At 42.1% G+C, this 24,063-nt stretch overlaps 1 protein-coding gene across 2 annotated transcripts in view; it reads left to right on the forward strand.

Annotated features, from left to right (window-relative positions):
• Positions 1-14,580: 14,580 nt before the first annotated feature.
• The window catches only part of TMEFF1 (transmembrane protein with EGF like and two follistatin like domains 1), a 90,140-nt gene continuing 80,657 nt past the window's right edge, over positions 14,581-24,063 (forward strand). Inside the window, exon 1 of one of the 2 annotated variants that reach the window (XM_012768975.2) lies at positions 14,581-14,954. In XM_012768975.2, coding sequence (XP_012624429.1) covers positions 14,759-14,954 — 196 coding nt within the window. In that variant the 5' untranslated portion in view covers positions 14,581-14,758. The remainder of the gene's footprint in view (positions 14,955-24,063) is intronic. The other variant, XM_012768976.2, reaches the window with a different exon arrangement.

Below are 24,063 nucleotides of genomic sequence, written 5' to 3' on the forward strand. Positions count from 1 at the left end.
AACATGGGCTCCCTTTCTTAACTCCTGGTGATTTTGCTGAGATATTTAATTAGATTTCAGTCTGAGTTTTCTATGGGTTTATTGGGGGAAAATTCCAAGTCCAGTTATTTAAGAAATTTATTTATTTTTTTTACATCAAAAGGATACTTGTTACAGTGGAAATACTGTAAGTAGCAGTTCCTTTTCTGTCCCATCATCCAGTTCTGTTTCCAGCATAACCTCGAAGGAAACTCAGAGGCTGGTGCTCTGCTGGTAAGGTGCACATGGATCTAGATTCTTACCCTGAGTCTCCAGAGAGTTTCTTGGAATGGGCTGGCATCAGACCTTCTATAGCTGCAGTCCCCAACCCTGGGCCAAGGACCAGTACTGGTCCGTGGCCTGTTAGGAACCAGGCCACATCACTGCCTGAGCTCCCCTGCCCACCCCACCTCCTTTCCCCACTCCCTGCCTGTGGAAATATTGTCTTCCATAAAACCTGTCCCTGGTGCTAAAAAGGTCAGGAACCACCACTCTACAGGACTGCAGGGCAGTCACTCCAGTCACTCAGCTATTAAGAAATCGGAGGTGGAGGGTGGTGGTGGTGGTTCCCTCTGCTCGCATGTGGTCACTCAGATTCCCAGACTGAAAGGGCAAGAGCTATCCAGAGGAAGCTGTTCTCAGGGCAGAAGTACAGAGGGCAAGCCCAACTGTAGAAGGACACTTCAAGTTTCAGTGTTGTATCTGCTAACATCTCTTTGGCCAAAGCATGGAGCCCAAAGTCAAGCAGAGGGAAGTAGACTCCTTCTAAGAAGGTGAAGGGAGGAGGTGAATATTTTTGAACAATAATCTAATCTACCATAGTATCACAAGTGGGAAGGGAACTAGTGGAATACCAAGGAGTTGAGATTATATTACAAATCAAGGAACAGGGAACCTAGGGGAGAAAGGCATCCCTGTTCCTCATCTTCTAGTGAGACACTTCTTTACTTCTTTCTTTCCTCTCAATTTTTTTTTTTTGTGTGTGAGGGAGATGCTTTAAAATGGTGATAATTATAGAATATCCTTTATAGGGTAGTTGGATTAAATAAGTAATATATATATATATATTTGGAATAGAGAGCCCAGCATATAATAAACACTATAAGTTTTAGACATTTTTTTTTCTCAAGGTCATATGGCTTCTACCTGGAGATGGAGAGGTTTGAACTCACGTGATCTAGTTCCAGAGTTGATTGCTCTTAATAATCACAATACATAGCCTTTGTATTCAGGGTCTGAGTCTACATCTTAGCTTTGCAAAGAATGTGATCTTCTGAGTATTAGATGCTCATCTGCAAAATACCTACTTCCCATGATTGCTATGAGAACATGTGTTCTATTACATGAGAACACAAATATGGAAGAGCCTTGTAAACTGTAAAATTAAAAACAAAACAAAAATCCCTAACCCTCTCTTCTGATCTTTTGTGTTACAAGGGTCCAAAACTATCTCTTCTCCCTTCACAAAACCCTATCTTAATTTCTCCTTCCAACCTCCCTACTGTGTGATACTCCCTGAACGCAATCACCAGTCTCTCAGTTTCAGAGCTGGGCTCCTTCTGTTGATCCCTCTACCTGGAATACTCTTAGCCTCTCTACAAACCCTTCCCCATCACCTATGCTGCTGAAGTGTTCCCATTCTTCAAGGTCAGTGAACACCAGGACTTATTTCTGGAACCTGAGCTCTGGTCCCAGCTTCGTGGATAACTCACATGTGATCAAGGGCAAGTTGCCAGGTCTCTCTGGATGTTAATTTCCTTGTTTGTAAAATAATGATGTTGAAGGAGAGGATCTCTAAATTCCCTTCTCATATTCTAATTAGTCTAATCAGAATTAGTCTAATCAGAAACTTAAAACTAACCTTTTCAATTTACTTCATGTAACCCAAGTGTTCAATTTAGCATTCTCCTTAAAAGATAATGTGCCCATAAATGGAATTTCAAATGCTCCATGCAAGTGGATGAACCCCAAGGTTGAATGCACCATTTGTGAATGTTATTGATATTACAATAATGATTGCACTTAAACTGTTTATAACACAAGCTAAATATAGGCAATACAAGAATTTCTATACAATGGGAACAAAAGGGTTGTTGCTTCTCCAAATGTAATTTTTCCAACAAAATGTAATTTCTGTTTATTTTAACTATTTCAAATTGCCCAATTCTATAGATTATAGAATACTTCTATTTTATAAATTTCCCTCTTGTGAGGCAATGATGTGCTCAGAATATGTTGATATTTGTGTATGCTTTTGAAATTCTTATCAGTTGATTTTAGTAGATGATTTCTATTGTAAAATCAGGGCTATCTGAAAACCTGCTTCAAATGGAAGGAAGTCAGCATTTACTGAACATTTTCTGTGGGTCCTAGGCATGTTTATATATTATTTCATTTAATTCTTAAAATACTCTGCAGGTGTAGGTAATATTACTCATATCTTATAGATAAGGAAATGAAGCTTGGAGGGGTTAAGTGACTTGTTCAAAATCACATACCCAAAGTTCTGGAGATGGATAGTGGTGATGGTTGCACAACGATGTAAACATACTTAATGCTACTGAATTGTACACTTAAAAGTGGTTAAATGGTCAATATTATGTTGTTTCACCACAATAAAAAAGTGGACTGGGTGTGGTGGCTCATACCTGTAATCCTAGCACTTTGGGAGACTGAGACAGGAGGATAACTTGAGGCCAGGAGTTTGAGACCAGCCTGAGCATCATAGTCTCTACAAAAAAAATTTTTTTTAAGTTAGCTGGGTATGGTGGTACATGCCTGTAGTCCTAGCTACTTGGGAGGTTGACCCAGGAGGATTGCTTGATCTTAGGAGTCTGAGGTTGCAATGAATGAGCTATAATGACACCACTGCACTTTTTGAAACAGTGAGACTCTGTTTCAAAAAAGGAAAAAGAAAAAGAAATCTCGTAACTACTAAGCAGCTTAACTAGATTTAGATCTGAAGTCAGAAAGCTTTGGTCTATTTATGACATGGGAGAAAATAAGCACCCCAATTGGCTGGTTATGTTCATCAAAAATCTGCCAAGAGACTGAGAAGCCCGAAACAAAGAGAAGCAGAGAGAAGAGTTAAATGAGGTTAAAGGTTTCAGCAGCAGCAAAGGTGGTAATCCCAACTGCATCTGACAGCAAGCTGAGATCCAGTGACCAAGGCAAAAAAAGGGGTCACCAATCAGTCTTGCCATTTAGATTAGTGTTTCTCAAATGTCAATGTACACAGGAATCACCTGGGCACCTTATTAAAAATGTAGATTTTGATTCAGAAAATCTGGGGGGAGCCTCATTTTGCATTCCTAGCAAGCTCTCAGATGATGGTGGTATTGCTGGTGTATGGACTAAACATTGCATAGCAAAGATTTAGATCACAGTAACCACCTCCAAGGTGGTTCTCTAAGTGTGGTTTTCAGATCCCTTGCACCAGAGTATTTGGGGTGCTTTCACAAAGCAAATTCTGGGCCTCATCCCAGACAGACCTACTGAATCAGGATGTCTGAGGGCAGGATTGGAAAGTATGCTTATGCTTCCCAGTTGCTTGTTATGTGTAAGTGTTTGAGAACCACCGCTAATAGGACATTATCATGTCATGATAATTAAAATCACTTCACTTGCTTACCCATTTCCAGTTTATAAAAGCCTTTTCATATTCTGTTTCTCCTGTACCTGTACAGCAGGCTGATGAAGCTGACATCATTAGCCCCACTTTCACATGAGGAAACTGACATCTCTAGTCATTAAGTGCTGGACTCAAAGGTTTCCTGACTCTCAGGAAAGCATTCTTTTTATTATTTTGTGGCTCACTCTCCCACTTTACCCTATCTTTACTTATACTCCTACACAAATTATAAGTTCTTTTATGTCTAAAAAGCTTTGCAGAGCAATTTTCTTGCTATGATGCTTTTAAAGATTTCAATCTAATTTAGTACATTAAGCAGCACAGTTTATGCTTATAAGCATAAAGCTATCTAAGGTCATGGCAAAAAAAAATGTTTGCTGAAGTAATTAAGAAATAGATCACACTGAGTTTTCTAAAATCTTTTTTTAACCCTTCTTTTTTTTAACCCTTTAACCCTTTAATCTAGATATACCAATTATTAACAGTTTGCTTTCCTCTCTCTTTCAATTATTTGAAAGAAAGTTGCAGACATCATGACACTTCACACTCTAAATACTTTCACATGCATGTACAAAGAATAAGAACATTCTCCTAGATTACTATAATCCCATTATCACACCTAAGAAAATTAACATTAATTCAATACCGTATACCGTCAATATTTGAATTTCTCCAGTTATCTTAATATCTTTTATTGCTGTTTATTTTCTCAGATCCAATCAAGGTTTATTGCATTTGGTTGTTTTGTCTCTTTATACAGCCTAGAACAAACCTTTCCTTGTTTTTTGTCTTTCATGACATTAAATTTCTTTTTAAGTCCAGGCATTGTAAAGTGCCCACATGCTAGATTTATTTGATTACTTCTTTGTGATTAGATTCAGGTTAAACTTTTTTGGCAAGAGTATCCTGTAGATAAATGTCATGTACCTCTCATTGCATAATTTCAGTAGGCATATCCTGGCAAATTGTTCCACAATTGGTGATGCTAAATTTGATTGCCTGGTGAAGGCAGTAGCTGCCAGATCTTTCTTTCTTTCACTCATAGTTAATAAGTGATCTGTGATTTCATTTCACTGAGGATTCCAAAATGGTGATTAGATCAGTCTTGACCATTTGTCAGCATTCATATGGAAGGAAGTTGTGCCAAGGTTTGAGATAATCTGAATTTAGGTCACCTCAAGTCATGCTGGCTACTGAGAAAGCAAAGGCTGCACTTTGCCCCATGTTTCTTCAGGGGCCTTGTCCTTTTGAACTCCTTTGCTGGAGGTGGGAGTATGAGGAGTAGTCCCCACCACACGCCCTACCTCCGCCAAGGAACGCCCACCTGAGGAGAAAAGGCCCCTTCCTTCTCCTGAGCATCCTGGGTTCCGCTCACCTCTCTGGTGTCTGCCTCTGGTGCTATCCGTCTCGCCTAAGCTCTGCTGGGGACAATCATATGCTTTCTCTCCCATCATCCTCGGTGACCTCTTCAGGTTTTTTCCACCCTTTTCAAATCTGACCCAAGATTTCTGTGTAGCAGGGACTTGGGCAGCAATCTGGTTGGAAGGGCGGGACCAGGGTATTTTTCTTTCTTTTTTTTTTTTTTGAGACAGAGTCTCACTTTGTTGCCCAGGCTAGAGTGAGTGCTGTGGCGTCAGCCTAGCTCACAGCAACCTCAAACTCCTGGGCTCAAGCGATCCTCCTGCCTCAGCCTCCCAAGTAGCTGGGACTACAGGCATGCGCCACCATGCCTGGCTAATCTTTTCTATATATTTTTAGTTGGCTGATTAATTTTTTTCTATTGATAGTAGAGACGGGGTCTTGCTCTTGCTCAGGCTGGTTTTGAACTCCTGACCTCGAGCAATCCACCCGCCTCAGCCTCCCAGAGTGCTAGGATTACAGGCGTGAGCTACCACGCCTGGCCTAGGGTATTTGTCTTGAAGTGGTGTCTGTTACATGGATTGTATGTCATCGACCAGTTTTTAAAAAAGTACTATTTTACATAAGATTGAGAAAATGCAATTGCCCACATCAAAGATGATGCTGAAGATTGGGGTAGGGAGGCTGAGAGGGAGCTGACAGAGATTATAGTGGGGCTGAAGCTGCCTTACACTACTTGGTAATGCAGCCACTCCCCCCAACTCTCATCCCTCACCACCCTCGCCCCCTTTCTCTTCATGGGAAACAGATGGGAGCCACAATCCAGAAATTTCCTCGGTATCTCAAAACCCTACTACAAACCACCAGCAAGAGTCTCCATTCTCTCTGCCTTCCTTCTTGATACAGAGGATAAAGTGTCTTTCCCTCAAAACCCAATTCTTTCATCTGGCGCTTTGAATTCCACTCCTTCCTGTCTTCTCAGGAATCTTACACAACTGATTATCCTTTTTCCTGTGTTGTATATTCAAGTCTCCCCTCCCCTGCTCTTGGATCTTTATCATCATCATTTAAATATTTTACAGTCTCATCTTAAAAAATTCTTCTTCCACCCACAGTCACCTCTTGCTCTGTTTCTCTTCTTCCCTTCACAGCTGAGCTGTCTAAATGTCTCCACTTCCTACTTCTTACTCATGTCTCAAAAAACTCTATTCTGGATTCTTCCCCTACCACTTTACCAAATGGCTCTTGCTAAGATCAGTGATCCCTTCCAGTGACTGTACCTGTTGGACACTATTCAGTACTTATTTCGTGTGACCTCTCAGCAGCCTTTGATCACTTGACCACATCCTGCTTTTTAAAAAAAAATTTTTTTTTTAAGACAGGGTCTCACTCTGTAGCCCAGGCTGGAGTGCAGTGGTGTGATCACAGTGCACTGTAACCTCGAGCTTCTGAGGCTCCACCTTAGTCTCCCCAATAGCTAGGACTACAGGCTTGTACCACCATGCTCAGCTAATTTTTTAAATTTTTGTGGAGATGGGGTCTCTCTCTGTTTCCCAGGTGGTCTCGAACTGTTGGCTTCAAGCGATCTTCCCAGCACAGCCCCCTAAAGTGCTGGGATTACAGGCATTAACCACTGTGCCCCACCACATCCTGCTTCTTAAAAGACTTTTATTCTTTGGTCACAGTGACACTGTTCTTTTCTGACAGTTCCTTTGCAGTTCCCTCTATTGGAGTTCCTCAGCTTCAGCCTGGCCCCTCTCCTCTTCTTATCTCATAGTATCTCATTAAATCATGACACATCCATAACTTCAATTAATTTATTCTCTGTTGCTTCCCACATGCATATGCCCACTATGAATCTCTCTTATGAGCACCAGACTTAGAAATCCAACTGTTGCGGAACATTTCCACACAGATGCCTCCTGGCCCCTCAAACTCAGTGTGCCTAGAACTAAACTCATTCTCTCTCCAAACCTGCTTTTTCTCTAGAGTTGGTTATTTTAGTAAATGCCACTGAATCTGGGGATAATCCTTGCTTGACACTTTCTCTTCCTTACCCCCCACATCTAGTCAGTCACCAACTTCCGTTGATTTTACTTCCTCAATCTAATTAATTAACTTGTCCCCATCTTCTCTAATCCTAGCCACCATCATCCCTCACCTGCACGACTGCAATAGTCCTCTCATGGTTTTCCTGCATATATTTCACCTTTCCAATCCTTTCTGCAAGCTGTAGCCCAAGTGATTTTCTAAACAGCTTCATTGAGCTACAATTAACATAACTTATAGTTTACCCATTTAACTAAGTGATCTTTTAAAAACACACATCTGAGCAGGTTATCCCCTGTTTATAATGTTAAAATCAAGTCTGAACCCTTACTCTGGCTTAAAGGCCTATATGATCTGCCCACCCAGTGCTACCTGAGGCCTCCAACTTTATTCTCTGTCATTTACTCTCCAGGCTTCAGCCACAGCTGCCTTTTCTCTGTTTCTTGAACTTGGGATATTCTTTATTTCATTTTTACATGTTGAACTCTCTTCATAGAATACTGTTCCCTCTCTACCTCTTTTCACTCTTCGTCAGTCTTGCAGCCTCAGCCTAAATGGCACTTCTTCTGGGAAGCTTTCCTTGATACCTCCAGTCCTTGGTATGTTAGGGGTCTGATGCTTTCACAATCCTTTGCAAAACCCTTCACAACTGTAATCCACTACTTAAAGTTTGGCCTTTCTGTTAGACTATAGGACAAGGACTGCATCTTTCTTGTTCATCTTTTTGTCCTCACAATTGCCTAACATGATTGACTGGCACATCCTGGGCACGTGATTCATCTAAATGCTGTTGGATGAATGTTGGATGAATGTGGGTACTGTCCCAGCATCCGTGCCCTGCCTTGACCCCTGCTCTCATGGTTGTTGAAGTCACCAGTACCAAAGTTGCCTTATGTTTTATCACTATTGTTCTGTGCTAAGAGAACCAGCTTCAGAATGTGGTCTTGTTGTGACATCTTTACAAGTCCCTTTAAAGTGCCTGAGTCCAGCTGTGTTAACCCTGACACTGAACCCCCAGGCCATTAGATGTTAGGGAATAATTTTTAACTGGGAGCCAAGGGAGAAGAGTTAGAAAAACTGTTGATTCAATTCAAGTTCATATACTGATGAGTTGATATATACACTAAGGCATGGGTGGATACACACATGTAAATGTGCATGTACAAACACAGGGCCCAGCTGTCACACTCCAATATGCACGCATACACGCTCTCACAGGGGCAACCTGATATATACTCACTCTTTACATATGTACACAGAGGAAAATGACATATGCTTGGCACTTACGCATATGTACAGAGGCAAGCTGATACACTCATTACATATGTACACACAGGCAAATGACATATGGTCAATACATATGTATACATACAAAGGCAAGCTGACATACTTAAACACACACAGTGGTAAAATGTAATTATTTAGTTCCATTTGACTCACTTTAATTCTTCCAGGTACCCAGCTCCTTGCTTTATCTTTCTTTCATGATTCTTAGCTCAGTGGATGCCATTGTCAAGTTTCCAGGCTCTTGTCCTCCTCTTTGACTCACCTGGCTTTTTGTCTCCATTTTTCCTCCCAGCAGCTTGGCTGCCCCTGCCAGCAGCCAGGCTGCCCTCCCGCAGGCCTCTCTAGTAGGCAGCCAGCCTAGATGAGCTCTTCTGATGGTTGATGTTAACCCTTTGGGTCTTGATTTGGAGTATGGGCTTCGGAGTTAGACATACCTGAGCCCTGCTGCCCCACTAAGTGTGTTACCTTGGACAAATGACTCAACCTCTCCACACCTGCTTTCTCATCTATAGAATGAAGATAATAATACAGCGCCTTCCCCATCAGGTTTTTGGTAGTGTTACATTAGGTAATTCATGTGGAGCTCTTAGCCTAGTATGTAAGTGCAGTTAATGGCAACTGTCATGAACAATAACTAACATTCATCATGTGCTCTCTATGCTACTACTTCTAGCCAATTATTGTGTTCTTATGATGGTTTTAAGCACATTACATCTAGGAACCCATTTTATTCTTACAACAACTCTGAAAAGTAGATACAAATTTATCTCGATATTAAAAATGATCAAACTGAGGCTAGAAAAGTTAAGTAACTTGCCCAAGGTCATAGAGCTAGCAAGGGGCAGAGCTAAGGTGCAAACCCAGATGGTTTGGTTCTAGAGTCTATACTTCTAATTACTATGCTATCCTTCCTACTTCCTTTTATGTGTGATTGTCTTTGTTAGAGAAACTATGTCTTTGGTATGCTCCTTTATGAACTAAAATCTTTGGAGAAATTTTTAGATTGTGGCTGAAAATTTCCATTTGCTGAAAGATCAAGAAAAATCTTAGTTCTGTATTCAGAGCAATGCTAACAAGTGAATGACAAGTAGACCTGCAGGAAAAACCCAGAGATGCCTCCTCAGTCTCTCCACCCACTCACAGGGACTGTCTGGGTGAGAAGCCTTTCAAACTGGCAGAATGACGATAGTGAGGAAGCCTGTTCTCCCCCAGGCAGAGTTAGGATATTTCTCTGGATTTCCATAGCACTTTCGTTGAGATGTCTGTAACCATTGCCTTCTTGGCTTCCGCCAATTGTCTATATAATTGAAGACCATTAAGGAGAAGTGAGTAAGAATAATAGTGCCTTCCACCAGAGTCCCCACCAATGTATTAATAATCATAAGACACCCAACAAAATCTTCTGATACTTTTACGGGGTGGTCAGGATGACTTGTAAATACTCTCTGGTGGCTACAATCTAGATAGTGCCAACTTTTGCTTCATCTAGTATCAGATGATGGTGCTTCTCCATCTTTTCATGCAGTGATGTAGTGGGGCTTTGGAGTGAGAATGAACCAAGTGACTCCTACTTCCTAGCTTTGTGGCCTTGGGTACTTAAACTCCTTAGGCCTTTGTTTCCTCATCTGTAAAATGGAACTAATACTTACCAGCAAGGTGGGTGGGAAGATTAATGACAACAGATACAAAGTGGCTGGCATTACCTGGGATGTAGCAGGTCCTTGTTGTATTATAGTTATTATTGTGGCTCAATCCAACAGTTATTCTCTCCCACCAACATTAATATTATTGGTCTCCCCTACTGGACCAAAAGTTCAAAAGCTCTATAAGAAGCAGAGACTTTGTTTTGTTCACTGCTGTTTCTCTGTATCTAGAACACTGCCTAGATCATAGTAGATGCTCAGTAAATTTTTGTTGAATCAATCAGTGCATGAAGTTCTAAACAAGTTGACCTTACTTGTATGACACTGGCCAGCATTCAGGCCTTCTTACTCACAGGCTCTTTGTTCTCGGTGTTCTTCCCTCTGTCTGGAACAGTCTTTCTTTGTCTGGTTAACTTCTACTCATGGTTAGCGCAAGCCTCCCTCCTTCAGGGAAACCTCTCTGAGATTCCCCTTCTTAGCATCCATTAACAATGTTGCAATTTTACTTTTATTTGTATAACTGCTTAATTAATATGTGACTATAAACTTTCTAAGGACAGGGGCTGGGTCTGTTGTACTTATCACGGTATGTATTTCCAGGTGCTAGTAGACCTTCTGTACAAATTTGCTGAATGAATTAATAAGTTTCCTCTCTCTCTCTCTCATCATCTCTTTTTTAAAGACTCCTCTCTCTAGAAAGTTGGGTCCAGTCTCTTAAATTTGATCAGAAGTTGATTCGTGCCAGTGCTGCATCATAAATAACCCCTTTCTCATTTCTGGGTCAAGCACTGTGACTGTCTCCTAGGGGCCAATTTGTCCAGTCCCAGAGTGTCTTATTACCATTTATCAGGACTTCATTATGCAGCTAGACCCTCCAACAGGAGGTCCAGAAAAGTCAGGATTTTAGTGGGACTTTGAGTGTGAAATGGGATTTGCTGTTTCCTCCTATGCCACCCTTGCTCCATTTCTCACACTGAGTTGTAACTATTAAATCTTCAGGTGTCTTCTCCCCTCCCACACAGTAAGGCAGGATTATTTCTTGCCCCCAGAGGCCATTATAGTCCCTAGCATGCAGTGAATGCTCATAAATTGTTTGTCAAAGGAATGTAATGTTTTCCATGAGTGAAGCTTTATTGAGGACAGAAAGCAACTCACAGGAGAGGGCACTATCTCTGTCATTTTTATTTTAAAACATGAGTCAATAAATCTTTTTGTTTACACTAATTTGGATTGAGTTTTCTGTTACTTGGAACTGAAAACATTCTGATAGAGCATAACTAGTGGTATTCAAGTATAGGCTCTCCGATAGACTTTTCATAAATATTCACTCTGTATTCACCCCTTCTTAGCTCCTTAAGAAGAATATACTTCCCTACCCCTTGTCTTTGGGCTCAGCTATGGGACTAGTTTTAGCTAGTGGGATGTTAGCAGACATGTACAAGCAGCAGTATGAAAAATGCTAGCATGGTTGGGCATGCCACCTTGCACCACTGCTATCTCTATGACAAGAGTGCCTCCTGGGTAGCTGCTGCCCCTTCAGCCAATGAATACTGGTAGAGGGAACCAGAGCTGACCTGCACATAGGAGCCAAGCCCAGCTGGACCTGCCCTGTAGCAGAGCCATCCAGCCAGGACCAGCCTAGATCAACCAGCCAACTCCTAGAATGCTTATTGTGGCATGCTGCTGAGATTTGACGGTTGGTTGTTATGGAGTAATAGCTAACTGATCAAGGTTAGATCAAGGGTTTCCGAACTTGACAGTGCATCTGAATTACCTACTTTAAAATAAATAAGAGATACTTGAGCATCAGTCAGACTATCTAGAGTAGTGTTCAGAAATCTACATTTTTATTAACCTCTCTGTTTTTTTTTTTAAATTTCAGCATATTATAGGGGTACAAATGTTTCTCTGGGTGGTTTTTAAGTAGTGATTCTCACACCCTTTTGCTATCTCATATTTTGGGGTCACCAATATTAATGCACGTCATGGGGGTTGTATTAGATCACCTCTAAGGTCTTTTTTCCTCTCTGATTGAGATTGTATGATTGAAGTCAGAGAAATACTGTTTCTGAAGTAGAGTCTTTTCAACTTGAAAACTTTTGAAGAATCTGCACTGATTTTTCTTATCTAATTTGGAGAAAGATGCAGATATAAATTAATTTGTGATTTATGGCCCCAGGATTTTGGCTTTTTATTCAAGGGCTGTCACTTCCTAATATTTTTCTGGATTATGGTCAGCAGTGAAATGAAAATTCAGGGTAGAATACTGGGGCTGGGAGAACCAAGACACAGGTGAGGAAAGAGGCATGGGAGAAGTCAAGCTTAGCAGAGAAGCCGCTGAAGGAGTGATTTGAGAAGGAGCCTTCAGCTGTGGCTTAGGAGTTAGGAACCTGGGATCACACCTGGTTCAGGAAAGCCAGAAGTTTAATTTTAGTTGTAATAATTGCCATGTCACTCACTACTAACAGTTTGGAGGTTAGAGGCAAATCTTAATAAAATGTTAAAAAATATGAATTTATTTATAGAAAAAGCATGATGAAAGTATAATTTAAAAGGAAGTTGCTTTTTAAAATTATAACAATAAAATATTTTCATTGAAAAATTCAGATGATACAGAAAAATATAAAGAACAAGTATTTATTACTCATAAGCCCACCTTTCAGAGATAACTGCTGGTAATATATTGCTGTATAGTCTTCTTGACTTTTTTTTCTTTGAGTGTGTATATTTTAGAAAAATAGGATTTTCTTATTAGTATCCCACTTTTTTCTATGTCAGTAAACACTAACATAATCATTGTTAAAGCTGCATAATATTCCCTTGTACAAAGAGGTACCATACTTTATTGAACTGGTCCCCAATGATGGACATTTAGGTTATGAACACTGTGATGAACATCCTTGTATATACAATTTTTGTGTGCTTGTCCAATTATTTCTTTAGGATAAATTTCAATAAGTGGAATTTATATATTCAAGGGTAAACCCATCTTAAAGGTTTCTGATACATAGTCAAATTGCTCTCCCCAAATGTATAAACTAATAGTGCTAGGCTTGTCAACACTTTTAACTCTTGTGAATCATCCACAGGGAAAAAAAATTTGTGGTTTTAATCTGCCTTTAAAAAATTTATTTTTTTTATATAGATGGGGGTTTCAGTATGTTGCCCAGGCTGGTCTCCTCCTGGCCTCAAGCAGTGCTACAGCCTCAGCTTCCCAAAGTGCAGGGATTACAGGCATGAGACACTGTGCAGGGCCTAATCTGCCTTTTATTACTAGTTGGTTTAAATCTCTTGTCATGTATTTATTATCTGTACTTTCTGTGAATAAGTGTCAAGCTTCCCATTTTTCTATTTCAACTTTTTCTTCTTGACTTATATTACCTCCTTATATTAAGTATAATGTTTCATATTTACATTGAAGACGTTTTTCCTAATATGGTTGGTTTGTGGTGCCTTTTCACACATTTCTTAATTTTATGAGCCAAATGGATCAGTTTTTCAATGAGATTTTAAAATTCCTTCTGAGGTGGGAGGCAGCATAATAGAATGAAAAAGGCAGAGGACTTTCGAACAGTTCAGTCCATGATCTTCCTATGTCCAGGTAACACCTAGCAAGACGTGGTAGGAGGAGCAGTGGGCTGGGAGTCAGATCACTTTACCTGAGTCCCAACCTCCTCCTCTGAAGAATGGAGATAAGAATGAAAACTCCCTTGAGGGGCTGTAAAACAGAATTGGAGAGAATGCACATAAAGAGCTTTCTCCAGGCTTTGTATATAGCAAATCCTCTCTAAATCTCAGCTCTTAGGGGGAGAGAGCAATATAGACTTCTAAAAACTATCCTAAATTCAGTTGCACGCGAGTAGTATATGGGAATGAGGTGGAGGGTGAGGATTCTATAAATTTAGCCATTCACCCAACATCTCTGAGAACTGCATAGCTGGAGTCAGAACTTGGGTTCTAATCCTAGTCCTGCCCATTTTTCGGTATGTGACCTTGGACAAGTCACCTTTACCTCTCCGCGGCTCAGCTTCTTCACCTAGGAAACAGATATATAATAGACCACCTGCCCTTCTCTCCAAACTGGGTTGCTGGGCGAAGAAAATGCTTCAAAAACGCCCACAAAGGGCGGCAAACATGTCTGTTACGGTAATGCTCACGGAGCATCCTGGGCGCCGCGCAGCCCGCGGTAGCGGCGGGACAGAGGGGTGTCGGCGACCCCGGCCCCGCGCAGCCGCCGGCCGCAGGAACAATAGCTCCCCCGGAGGCGGCGCCGGCCGCGGGCGGGGGCGGGGCTGTCGGCGCGGGCGCCGGGGGTGTGCGCGGGGCGGGGTCGCAGCTACCCCTCCCGCCCGCGGCTCCGTCACGCGCCCCTCACCGGGCGGGCCGGGGTCTTTGTGACGCGGTGGCGACAGCCCCGGACACAAAGGGAAGGCGAGGAGGCGAGCTAGGGGCTGGGCCCGCCCTCTCCCCGCGACCCCCGCCCGCCGCGCGCGCGCCCGCTCGCTCCCCCAGCTTCAGGCTCCCCCACGCCGGCGCGCACCCTCGCGCGCCCGCGACCCTCGCGCGCGCCCGGACCCACCGACTCCGTCCCGAGCGCGGCGAGCCGGGCCTGGCGGGCGCTGCGGGTGTGGCGGGGATGCCGAGGGGCTGCTCCCAAGCTCGGCGGCGCGGCTGCTAGGAGGCACCGAGGCAGCGGCGGGGCTCTCGGTGCGCGGCTGGATGCCCCCGGCCTGCGGCTCCCTGCGCTTCCCGCCGTCCAGGGGCGCCAGTCATGGGTGCCGCGGCCGCTGAGGCGCCGCTCCGGCTGCCTGCCGCGCCCCCGCTCGCCTTCTGCTGCTACACGTCGGTGCTGCTGCTCTTCGCCTTCTCTCTGCCCGGGAGCCGCGCGTCCAACCAGCCCCCGGGTGGCGGCAGTGGCGGCGGCGGGGACTGTCCCGGCGGCAAAGGCAAGAGCATCAACTGCTCAGGTAGGAGCGGCCAGAGCCGGCCCCTGGGGCCCCTCCCTCTGCCGCCGCCCCCCTCCTTGTCCCCGCGGCCAAGCTGGGAAAGACCGGGGCGTGTGGGTCCCGGGGAGCCGGGCCCGAGGGCGAGCGAGGGCAGAGGGCAGGGCGCGAGCGTGCGATGTGTGCTTGGGGACGGCCGTTGTGATGGGGAGTGGTCCTGCGTGCGTCCGTGTGTGTCGGGTGCCTGGGCGAGGCGGCCCGGCGTGTAGTGAGACGCCGACCGGCCGGCCGGGCTCCCGGTGCGATCGCGGGTGTGCTCGCGGGAGCGCGTGTTTGTGTTGTGAGGGCTCGGGGGAGGGCGGGCGGCCCCAGGCAGGGGTCGCTGTGTGTGTGCAGTGCTGTGGCGGGAGACGGTGAGGGGCTGGGGCTGCCGAGGCCAAGGTTCCAAGGGGTTGACCATGTGCCCGGGAGGTTCTTCCTTAAGGCTCTGGGGTCTCAGGGGTAGAATGGTTAAAGGGAACGGGTTGCCCTGAGGACGCGGGTTGGCGATGTAGAGTGACTCTGTGTGTGTGTGTGTATGTATGTCCTTTGGGTTCAGAAGTGGGATCGACCCCGGGTCTGTGGGTATGGGCATGAGAAAGTCCCAGGGCCCATGAAGTGACCCTGTGTTTTTGTGTGTTGTGTGTGGGTGAAGCCTGGGGCTGCCTCTGAGGAGGAGGGATGAGGGTCCTGGAGTGAACCCGGTTTGTGTGTATTCAAAAGGAGGAGGCTGGTTCGGGAGTCATCCTGCGTAGGGTTTGAGTATATAGAAAGAGGTAATTAGGTTTCAGGCAGTGCCCTTGTGTAGCAAGGTGTAACCCTGGGTTATTAAAGTGCTTTAGAAAGAGGAAACTGGTTCTGAGGGAATGATGCTGTGTTTGTGTGTGTTTGCTGGAGGGCCTGGAGATTGGCAGCAATGGGAGCAAGGGAGTGACCTCTCCCCTCTCTCCAAGGCCGCCTGCCCCCCACCCCCCACAGCTGTTGGAAACAAAGAGCTTGCTGGGGCTTTAATGGATGACACTGGGGAGGGAGGGTCCTGGGCAGTAAAGTTCCCTCTTCCTTTCTAAAGAGGTTCCAGAGGAGCCCAAGGATTCAGGCTCTGGGGCAAGGAGCAGCATCCAGGTCTCATTTGGGGTGGGTGGGTCCTCCTGAAGATGTCCTAGGAAATGGTGGTGATCATAAGCCACGTCCTTACTAACTTGCCTTTTTATCAATTCTCAATCCTCCACTTGTCTTCTTCCAACCAAGCGGGGAGTAGGGGAGGAAGGATGGACATCAGGCCACTGGGAATGCTGGCCTGCCTGCTGGAGAACCTTTGTACCTTTGGGCTCTTGAAGGGGCATTGTTTCTGGGGGAGTAAGGAGCAAGAGGGCCTCAGAACAGATGCTTATTGTATCCTAAATGAAGAAAACCTTTGGCCTGTTGTTTAGGTTTGAAGGCGTAAAATCTTTTGATAATTTTCACATGGTATCTTTTATGGTAGAGGGGAGAGGTTTTGAGCACAGTAAACAGTGGTCTGTCCATTAAAAGCGTTTCCATCCATGAAATAACTTTTATTTTTCTAATGTTAAATGGGATATGGGATAATGCTTTAATAAGTAGTAGTCACACTTTAAGAATAAAAACCGTTTGATTATTAGAGTCCCTTTTTTGTAACAAATATTAGTTATCAATATTAGTGATCACAACATGTCAAAATATTTTACTGGCTAATGTGCAGTGGCTATTTGTTCTTGCTAAGCTAATTTGTCCTTAGAAAAATATAGTATGTGTGGATGGATGTTTGTGTGTGTGCTTTCTTACTCTTTAGTGCATAGTGTAAATTTTAAGAAAGGAAATTGAGGGCTAGAAACACAAATGGTGTGGGAAAAAGGGGTTATGGCCCTTGCTAAACAGCTGTGTAATTTGGGGCAAGTTACTTAATTTTTCTTAGTTTCCTTTCATTTTAAAAGAGAGACTTGGATTCAGTAATATCTGAGCCTTCTTTCAAGGAATATTTATTTATTCATTGATATAAATGTCAATAAAGTAGGCTGATCTGATAAAATGTTTCCTAGCACTAAGATATACTTGAATAACTCTGGGTGTAAAGCTAGACTTTTAACTAAATGATGTTTGTAGATTCTTGTTATAACTGTTTCTAGGACAAAAGACCTGGGAACAATTCATGTGGAAAAAATATTTTTTAATTGCTGAATTTGAGAACCACAGTAATACATTCTGGACATAGGCATTTATTAATGCAGTTTGAGATTGTGCGTAGGCTTTTTAGTAACTTTTATTACCTAAGTATTTCCCATACAAACTGAAGTTTACTCTGTCGTATATTTGAGTTTTAAAATCTAAATGCTGACCATGACTCCCTGCTGATTTTCATTTTTGGTTTTGGACCATCATTTCAGCCTCCCGTGGCCTTTCTGGAGCTGAATCTGTGAGGCTTTGTATGTTGGGTCACTCACAGCTTTTTGGCTCTTGCTAATGTGAAGACCAGGTCTATGGCTTTATTAAGAGGTTATCTAGATTGTGAAAAAGGGTGAAACTCTGTAGTATTTTACTGGAGGCTTCCCACCAACTTGGTTGATGTTGATACATTAGTCAACCAGATGTTCAACCAGCTAAGCATCCTCTTAGTTGAATTTAACAGATTTTCAAGCTTCTGCTGTTCAACATTTTCCCATTTTGTTCACCACCCAGTCATTAAAAGAGTCTGTCAGATTGTCTTGTTAGAATCAATATGTATATGTCTGTATCATCCTCCCCTTTTCCATTTTATTAATAGTAATCCTATTAAAAAGCAAATGTTGTATATATAGCCTGCCTTAATAAAGAGCTCATGGTGGCTTTCTCTTTTTACTGTATTCAAAAACTTTTTTACTCATTCTGGAATTTTTCAGCAGATATGTGGTAAGTTTACTTGTAGATGTTTTCCTGGATCTTTATTTCCCCCTTTTTAAAAATTAAAGTGAGGATGCATTCTCTCATTTCTGGTGTTCTGGTACCTTGTCAAGATAGCTTGGATAATTAGCAGTAGTTTTTAAGTCAGATCTAAAAGTTTTTCCAGTATCATGGAGTGTGATTTGTTTGGATCAGAGGAAAATTCTTTTCAGTTAGTTCTGTGTTCCCTTACTGTCCACTATCCATGCCACTTACTTTAGATGTTAGCTTCCTTTTTTCAGAGTCCTAACCTTCCCAGCTTGAAGATCATGCTCCTTGATGACAGAGAAGCTGAGTCTGCATTGTCACTGTCATCTCTTGATATTACAACATCTTCCCTAAGCATTGGGCCCTTTGTTTATCTCTTCTTGTTCTCAACAAGCCTTTTTTGTTGTCTTCTTGCCCCAGTTCTCCACTTATTATGGACTTTAGACTTATTTTTAAAATCTTTGATTTTATATCTTTTTATTTATACTTATTCTTTTAAAATATAACTTATCAGAAAGCCCCCTGTAATCCAAAGAGAAAAAAGTTTGGAAATACATGATATATGTGAAGAAAGGTAAACTTTGAACTCAGGAGACCAGGAGGTAACCTTGGACGTGACATTTTCTTTCATTTGTAACATGAAGATGGTCCTTTTTGGCTAGAGTCTAGGGTGTTTGAGAACAAATGAGGCTAAATGTGAGGCATTTCTCTTTTAGGGAATGTGGTTAAAGAGGCAGAAAAACATACTGAGAGACCAGTAAGTGGCATTTGGTGATAGACATAACGTGGAGAATTTGAACTAGGTTTTAAAAATGTCACAGAAGCTAGAGTGGGTTCTCTGGATTGTTATATGGTTATAAGAATAGTACAAATGGATGCTATGTCAGATGAAGTGAAGTGCCTTGTTATTGGCAACTCAGGAATCTGGGGAATAAAAAGTTTTTCTAATTAGTGTGGAATCTTCATCAGGACACTTTTCTTCCAGACTTCTAGTATATAAAATGTAGATAATAATTTATTTAGTGAAACTTGACTGAATACCTGCTTATTGAAATCTAGTATATTTATTAGTAGATGTTAAGGACATCTGTATGAGAGGGCTTCCCTGCCCTGAAGGGTCTTATTGTTATCTAATAGAGTAGCCTATTACAAATATATACAGTGAAAATTTCTGTTTAACACATCTGGCCTTGCTTTTTCCCCTCCATCAGCAAGCATTTATTGAGCACTGATAGTGTTGTAATATTTTTATTTTTTATAGTTAAGTGTTTTTTTAGTATACTTACAAAGGTGTATAACCAGAATTAGTTGTATAAACAGAATTCGTTGTACTAATTCCAGAAATTTTAATCGCCCCCAAAAGAAACTCTGTACCTCTTTTTTTTTTTTTTTTTGAGACAGAGTCTCTCTTTGTTGCCCAGGCTAGAGTGAGTGCCGTGGCGTCAGCCTAGCTCACAGCAACCTCAAACTCCTGGGCTCGAGTGATCCTTCTGCCTCAGCCTCCCGGGTAGCTGGGACTACAGGCATGCGCCACCATGCCCGGCTAATTTTTTATATATATATATCAGTTGGCCAATTAATTTCTTTCTATTTATAGTAGAGACAGGGTCTCGCTCTTGCTCAGGCTGGTTTTGAACTCCTGACCTTGAGCAATCCACCCGCCTCGGCCTCCCAAGAGCTAGGATTACAGGCGTGAGCCACAGCGCCCGGCCTGTACCTCTTTTTTTTTTTGAGACAGAGTCTTGCTTTGTTGCCCAGGCTAGAGTGAGTGCCATGGCATCAGCCTAGCTCACAGCAGCCTCAAACTCCTGGGCTCAAGCGATCCTACTGCCTCAGCCTCCTGAGTAGCTGGGACTATAGGCATGCGTCACCATAACCAGCTAATTTTTTTATATATATATTAGTTGGGGAATTAATTTCTTTCTATTTATAGTAGAGATGGGGTCTCGCTCTTGCTCAGGCTGGTTTCTAACTCCTGACCTCGAGCTATCCGCCTGCCTCGGCCTCCCAGAGGAGGCCGGCCTGTACCTCTTAATAGTTGCACCACATTCTTCCCTTCCTCCAGCCCTTGGCTACTAGTAATCTACTTTCTCTCAATGGATATGCCTATTCTGGATATGCATGTAAATGGAATCATATGATGTATGTTCTTTTGTTTCTGGCTTCTTTCACTTAGCATAATGTTTTTAATGTTCATTCGTGTTATAGCACATATCAGAACAATATTCCCTTGGATGGATAGACCACATTTTGTGTATCCATTCCTCCATTGATGAATATTTGGACTGCTTCCACTTTTTGGCTATTACAGATAATGCTGCTATAACATACATGTACAAGTTTTTGTGTGGATGTATGCTTTCAGTTCTCTTGGGTATATACATAGGAGTGTGATTGCTAGGTCACATGGTAGCTCTATGTTTAATATTTTGAGGAATTGCCAAATTGTTTTTCAAAATGGCTGTACCATTTTACATTCCCACCAGCAATGTATGAGGGTTCCAATTTGTTCATATGCGCTCCAACACTTGTTATTGTCTTGTTTTTGATTATGGTCATCCTAGTGAGTGTGAAATTATATATTGATGTTTTATTAAAACAATTTTTTAAAATTTTTAATTATTATGGGTACATAATAGTTGTCTATGTTTATAGGGTACTTGTGATGTTTTGATACAGGCATACAATGTATATTAATCAAATCAGGGTAACTGGGGTATCCATCACTCAAGCATTTATCGTTTCTATGTGTTAGGAATGTTCCAGTTCCACTTTTTCAGTTATTTTAAAGCATATCTTAACTTACTGTTGACTATAGTCATTTTGTTGTGCCATCAAATATTGTTCATTCTATCTAACTGTATTTTTGTACCCATTAACCATATCCACTGTATCCTCCCCTTCTTGCTACCCTTCTCAGCCTCTGGTAACCATCATTCTACTCTCTGTCTCCATAACATCAATTATTTTTATTTATTTATTTTTTTTGAGACAGAGTCTCACTTTGTTGCCCAGGCTAGAGTGAGTGTCATGGCATCAGCCTAGCTCACAGCAACCTCAAACTCCTTGGCTCAAGCGATCCTACTGCCTCAGCTTCCCAAGTAGCTGGGACTACAGGCATGTGCCACCATGCCCAGCTAATTTTTTTGTATATGTATTTTTAGTTGCTCAATTAATTTCTTTCTATTTATAGTAGAGACCGGGTCTCGCTCAAACTCCTGACCTCGAGCAATCCGGGCTCAAGTGATCCTTCTGCCTCAGCCTACTGAGTAGCTGGGTTTACAGGCATGCGCCACCATGCCTGGCTAATTTAAAAAAAAAAAAAATATATATATATATTTTTAATTGTCCAACTAATTTCTTTCTCATTTTAGTAGAGACGGGGTCTTGCTCTTGCTCTTGCTCAGGTTGTCTCAAACTCCTGAGCTAAAACAATCCGCCCGCCTTGGCCTCCCAGAGTGCTAGGATTACAGGCGTGAACCACCATGCCCGGCCAATTGTTTTTAATAATTAGCTCTCACATATGAGCAAGAACATACAAGATTTGTCTTTCTGTGCTTGGTTTATTTCACTTAACATGTTTTCCAGTTCATTCATGTTGTTGCACATGACAGAATTTCATTCTTTTTATGGCTATATAATATTTCATTGTATATATATATATATACACACACCATATAATCCCTTTATCCATTCATCTGTTGATGGACATTTATATTTACTTCAAATCTTGGCTATTGTAACTAGTGCTGCAATAAACATGGGAGTGCAGATATCTTTTCAATATACTGATTTCCTTTCTTTTGAATATATACCTAGCTGTGGGATTGCTGGTTCATATAGTAGTTCTATTTTTAGTTTTTTGAGGAACCTCCATACTCTTCTCCATAGTGATTGCACTAATTTACATTCCCACCAGCAGTGTACGATGTTCCTGTTTCTCTGCATCCTCACCAACATTTGTAATTGCTTGTCTTTTTAATAAAAGCCATTTTAACTGGGGTGAGATGGTATCTTATTGTAGTTTTAGTTTGCATTTCTCTGATGACTAATGATGTTGAGCATTTTTTCATATACCTGTTGGCTATTTGTATGTCTTCATTTGTGAAATGTCTATTCAGATCTTTTGCCCATTTTAAAATCAGATTATTTGATAGCAATGTGGGTTTTTTTTTGAGACAGAGTCTCACTTTGTTACTCAGGCTAGAGTGAGTACCATGGTGTCAGCCTAGCTCACAGCAACCTCAATCTCCTGGGCTCAAGTGATCCTACTGCCTCAGCCTCCCGAGTAGCTGGGACTATAGGCATGCACCACCATCCCCGGCTAATTTTTTGTATATATATTTTTTTAATTGGTCAATTAGTTTCTTTATATTTTTAGTAGAGGCAGGGTCTTGCTCAGGCTGGTTTCAAACTCCTGACCTTGAGCGATCCACCCTTCGGCCTCCCAGAGTGCTAGGATTACAGGCGTGAGCCACTGGGCCCAGCCACAATGTGGTTTTGATTTGCATTTCCCTAAAGACTAATAATGTTAAACATCTTTTCATGTACTTATTGTCCATTTTGTATTAATATGTCAAGTTTGGAGAAATGTCTTTTCACTTCTTTTTCTGGGCTTGATTTTGACATCTTGGATTAACAATTCCTAGTTAACCATTACTAACCAGTTCCCTCAGCGAGCATACAGATGCTCAAACTGGTAGGTTAGCTCTAGTTGCCTGTGTAGATTAGCTCCAGTTGCCTGTGTATCATTTGATTACTCTGCTTGCCAAGAAAGAATCAGTTGTGTTTGTTCTCAAACTTATTTATACTAGTGCTGCTTGTGAGTATAACTTAATAAATCATCCTCGAATTGATGAAGTATGAATGCAAAAGAGTTGTTTTTATGAAATGCTTTGGAAAGCCTTGATAGAGGCAAAAAGCTGAAAGAATTGCCTTTGAATGAATTAGATTGTGTAGACAACTGAAATAGAGTGGGGAAACCCTGTAAATTTTTGGAAGGATTTCCCAGAAAACATTGCAAGTATTTTTAAGTCCCTGTTCTACTTGAAAGAAAAATGGACATGGTAGATAATGGATTATGGGTGTAGTTTATCCAAGAAAGTGGGGAGCTGCATTTAGCAGACTTATCCTCAAAGAAAAAATCTTGGTACTACATTGGGAAGTGAATGTATGTTTATATATTTGAAGTTAAAATGTGTCATTTTAAAATGATTTCTTGCTTTAACTGACTTTTGATTAATTAATCAGTGATCACTCTTTTCAAAAGAGGGTTTCTACTGTACAGGTGTCCTAAGGAAGATACAGATAAAATGTCATAGGAATGAATAGTTTTGATTTGTAGGAATCAAAGCGGTTTCCCAGATTAAGTGGCACTGGAGCTGGGCTGTATAGGGATAGTAGAACATCAACTTGAAACACCAGGCACATTTTTGCCTGAGGCCTTTGCTGTTGATGTTCCTTTTGCCTGGGACCTTCTGTGGCAGTTATTTATCCCCTTAGCTCGTTCAGGTCTCTGCTCTAATGTCACCTTCAGTAATGCCTTAAAATTGCAGCTTTCTCCACCTTCCATTCCTTTGGTGTCTGTCCCACCCTAACCTTCCTTCATGTTTTTTCTTGCTCCAAAGCACCTGGAAAAAGTGCGACCTACTAACTATCTCCTTTGTGTGGCTCCAAGAAGGTAGGGATTTTTGTCTGTTTTGTTCACTGTTGTATCTACAATGCCTAGATTGGTGTTTGGCACAAAGTTAGGTACCCATTACCTATTTATTTGTGGGGTGGATTAATGACTGAATGAACACAGAAACTGAGGAGAGTTGGGGACGGTATTCTAGGCTGAGGGAGTGTCTTCAGAAAAGGCACAAAGGTGGGAAAGAGAAGGGAATCTTTGGGAATACTAGGTTGTGGGGATTAACGCAAGAGATGAGTTACATGCTGCCCACCGTATTAGTGGAAGGCCTTCAAGACCGATCTGAAGGTTTGGCATTTGCTCTAAAGGCAACAGGAAGTTTTTAAAGAGCTTGAGTGACATTGTGGTTTTAGAAAGCAAAGTCTGGAATCAATGAAAATGGAATGGCGAAGGGAATAGGCTAGCAGCATGGTGAAAGATAAAAGTGGAAATAGGAAGAATTAAGAGGACTTGGACAGTGTTTTAAAAAGTTGCGTTGATTGT

Source organism: Microcebus murinus, chromosome 12 (genome assembly GCF_040939455.1).
Source record: "Microcebus murinus isolate Inina chromosome 12, M.murinus_Inina_mat1.0, whole genome shotgun sequence".
Classification (NCBI taxonomy): domain Eukaryota; kingdom Metazoa; phylum Chordata; class Mammalia; order Primates; family Cheirogaleidae; genus Microcebus; species Microcebus murinus.